General features: G+C 44.8%; 1 protein-coding gene across 1 annotated transcript; it reads right to left on the bottom strand.

The window, feature by feature from the left end:
* Nucleotides 1-211: 211 nt before the first annotated feature.
* Nucleotides 212-2,077, bottom strand: SERLADRAFT_441189 (uncharacterized protein; the record flags this gene model as incomplete). Its single annotated transcript, XM_007321696.1, has 7 exons — nt 212-402; nt 458-568; nt 1,046-1,160; nt 1,235-1,254; nt 1,317-1,540; nt 1,664-1,761; nt 1,817-2,077. The coding sequence occupies 7 exons, from the start codon at nt 2,075-2,077 to the stop codon at nt 212-214; spliced, it is 1,020 nt and encodes a 339-aa protein (XP_007321758.1).
* Between the last annotated feature and the right edge of the window lie 222 nt (nt 2,078-2,299).

Genomic DNA, 2,299 nt, shown 5'->3' with positions numbered 1-2,299 from the left:
GCTTATGAGTGTTGTTCTAAAATAATTTGGTAGGCTACTCACAAAATATCGTTGTAAGTGTTTTTACAAAACTGCAAAAACCACCTAGGAGCTTTCCTTTGTAGCTCTTCTAACCTGGACAGATAAGTGAGGGAGTAACTTGCCGTGAGCTACTTGCCGTGAGCTTTCTTCTGATGATGCTGCATTAGTAAAACTTATAGCTAAGGTTGAGTTACTTGCCTGTCAAGCGTCTAAAGATCTGCATCAGAGCATCTTCATCTTCATCTTCTAGTTCCTCTTCCATGCTATTCCTGGCCCTCTTATGAAGAGGTTCATCTTCACTATCAATGTCAGGCCTATCCAAGTCTCCTTCTTCCTCATCATCCTCAGCCTCCACCATGTGAGCTGCTTTCTGACGAATATCTGGGAAGTGTACTATGTAATGGACATGATACATAACACATATTAAATGACTCACCTGCTAGCCTGTCAGCATTTGCATCCTTTCCAGATGCTTGCAACTTCTTCATCAGTTGGCTGTATAAGATTTCTTCATCTCGTGTAAGCCCATCAGAAGAGTTTGATGTCCCTTGAGCCCTGGAATGTTTAGTTAAAGGCTTCTTGGACTTACTCCCCTGAGTTTTGTTCTGTCCAGATCTTGTGCTACCAGCCATCACCAAAATAGTAGACAGAGACAGAGGTAAAAGATATAGAAAATGAGGAATTAGCAAACAGTAGAACATTTCATCCCTCACACCTTTCAACTTTCTTCTCAAAAGTGATACAACAAACAAATATACACTAGTACAATTAGTGACAAACTCTGGATCAAACAACTGGTAAACATCTAAGAGTATCAAGGTCAAAAAAACAAAATGCAGTACAAAGTCCATGGTTATCAATGTAAAAAAGAATGACCAGCCCATCCATTTTGCCCATTCCTCCAATTATCCATCTCCTTGTCAGTTTGCAAGACAATTGAGCCAGCCTGCAACCAAAACAAGGGCATAGATAGATCCTACATAAATCTGTAAGTATGGTTTAATGCGGACAAAGGTAATCTTACCACCGGCTGCTATGGCTGCAAACTTGCAGCCCATAGCATGCCATTGCTCAAACTGTTTCTTAGACGGCTTAGGCTGAGGGAGATCCCTCCAAAGGTTTGCCAGGGAGATACCTTGCTGAGAGCAAAGACTAGCATACAAACATAAACATCAGAAAGAAATGATAATTATCTGTAACAATTTTCACTTACCTTTGGGACTTGGCAACGAGCTGAATGTAGCTGATCATCAGCAAAAAGTTGACACCTATGTCTTTACTGGTCATGCGCCAACAGCGCGCCACAACAGAAGCCAAAGACTCATCTAGGTAGTCATTGGTGGACGTAACAGAGGTCAACAGGGAGTTGACAGAGTGCGCCCACTCTCCTGAGTTGAACATTGTGGAGTCTTCATGTGCAGCCGCAAGCCGTGCTATGAAAGTGTTGGCGGCTGAGTTGATCCTAATAGCAGGGTCATTGACTGCTTGCCACAGAGATTGCTGGACAGCAACTCCACCCCTTGGACAAGGCCGTCAACGTGCAGGAGCTGGAGCAGGGGCTGGAGCAGGTTGTCGACATGCAGGAGATGGAGATCAACAAGATCGATGTGCAAGAGTAGGAGTAGAAGCTGCAGCAGCATACAGGTGTTGATGTGGTTGGCGTCTTTGTGAGCGTATCACTGCCAGAGATTGTTGCAGAGATTGATTGGTCTGCAATTTGGACTCGTCAGCTTGAGTTTGCTGTGGAGAAAAAATAGTCAGTAACATCGGCATTAGGAGGGGAGAGCCAACATACCTCTTCACCAAAGCGGGCTGGGGATGATGTTGTTAGGTCTTGATGCATGGTGACAGAAGGTGGGCTGTCAGAGAGTGACAATGGAGCCATTGAGGATGGAGCCACTTTGTCTAGCAGTGCAGAGAGGTCAGCAGGAGTGAGCGTGCTTAGGATACCCACCAGTTGGGCATGAAAATCCTTCAGCTCTGTTGGCAGTGGTTGCTGACCCAGTATCTGAGCGAGGATCTTGACCTGTAGTGCCGGAATAGTAAATCTGTACATCTTCAGTATACTACAAAGACTGTGGGAAAATGTATGGCAGCCTGACCTTGGTTACACAACAATATGATAAGGTGTTGCAATGCTGATAACGTGAAATCAGCAATCTGCTGGACCGTGTGAGAATGGACGGTCAGACTGTCCATTCTCACACGGTCCAGTATTGTCCCAGCAAAGATAAGATTAGATGAGCTGTGCAAGAATGGACGGTCAGACTGTCCATTC

Source organism: Serpula lacrymans (assembly GCF_000218685.1).
Source record: "Serpula lacrymans var. lacrymans S7.9 unplaced genomic scaffold SERLAscaffold_11, whole genome shotgun sequence".
In the NCBI taxonomy this organism is placed as follows: Eukaryota; Fungi; Basidiomycota; class Agaricomycetes; order Boletales; family Serpulaceae; genus Serpula; species Serpula lacrymans.
Note: the sequence above shows the minus strand (reverse complement) of the source record. Positions and strands in the feature narration are given on the sequence as shown.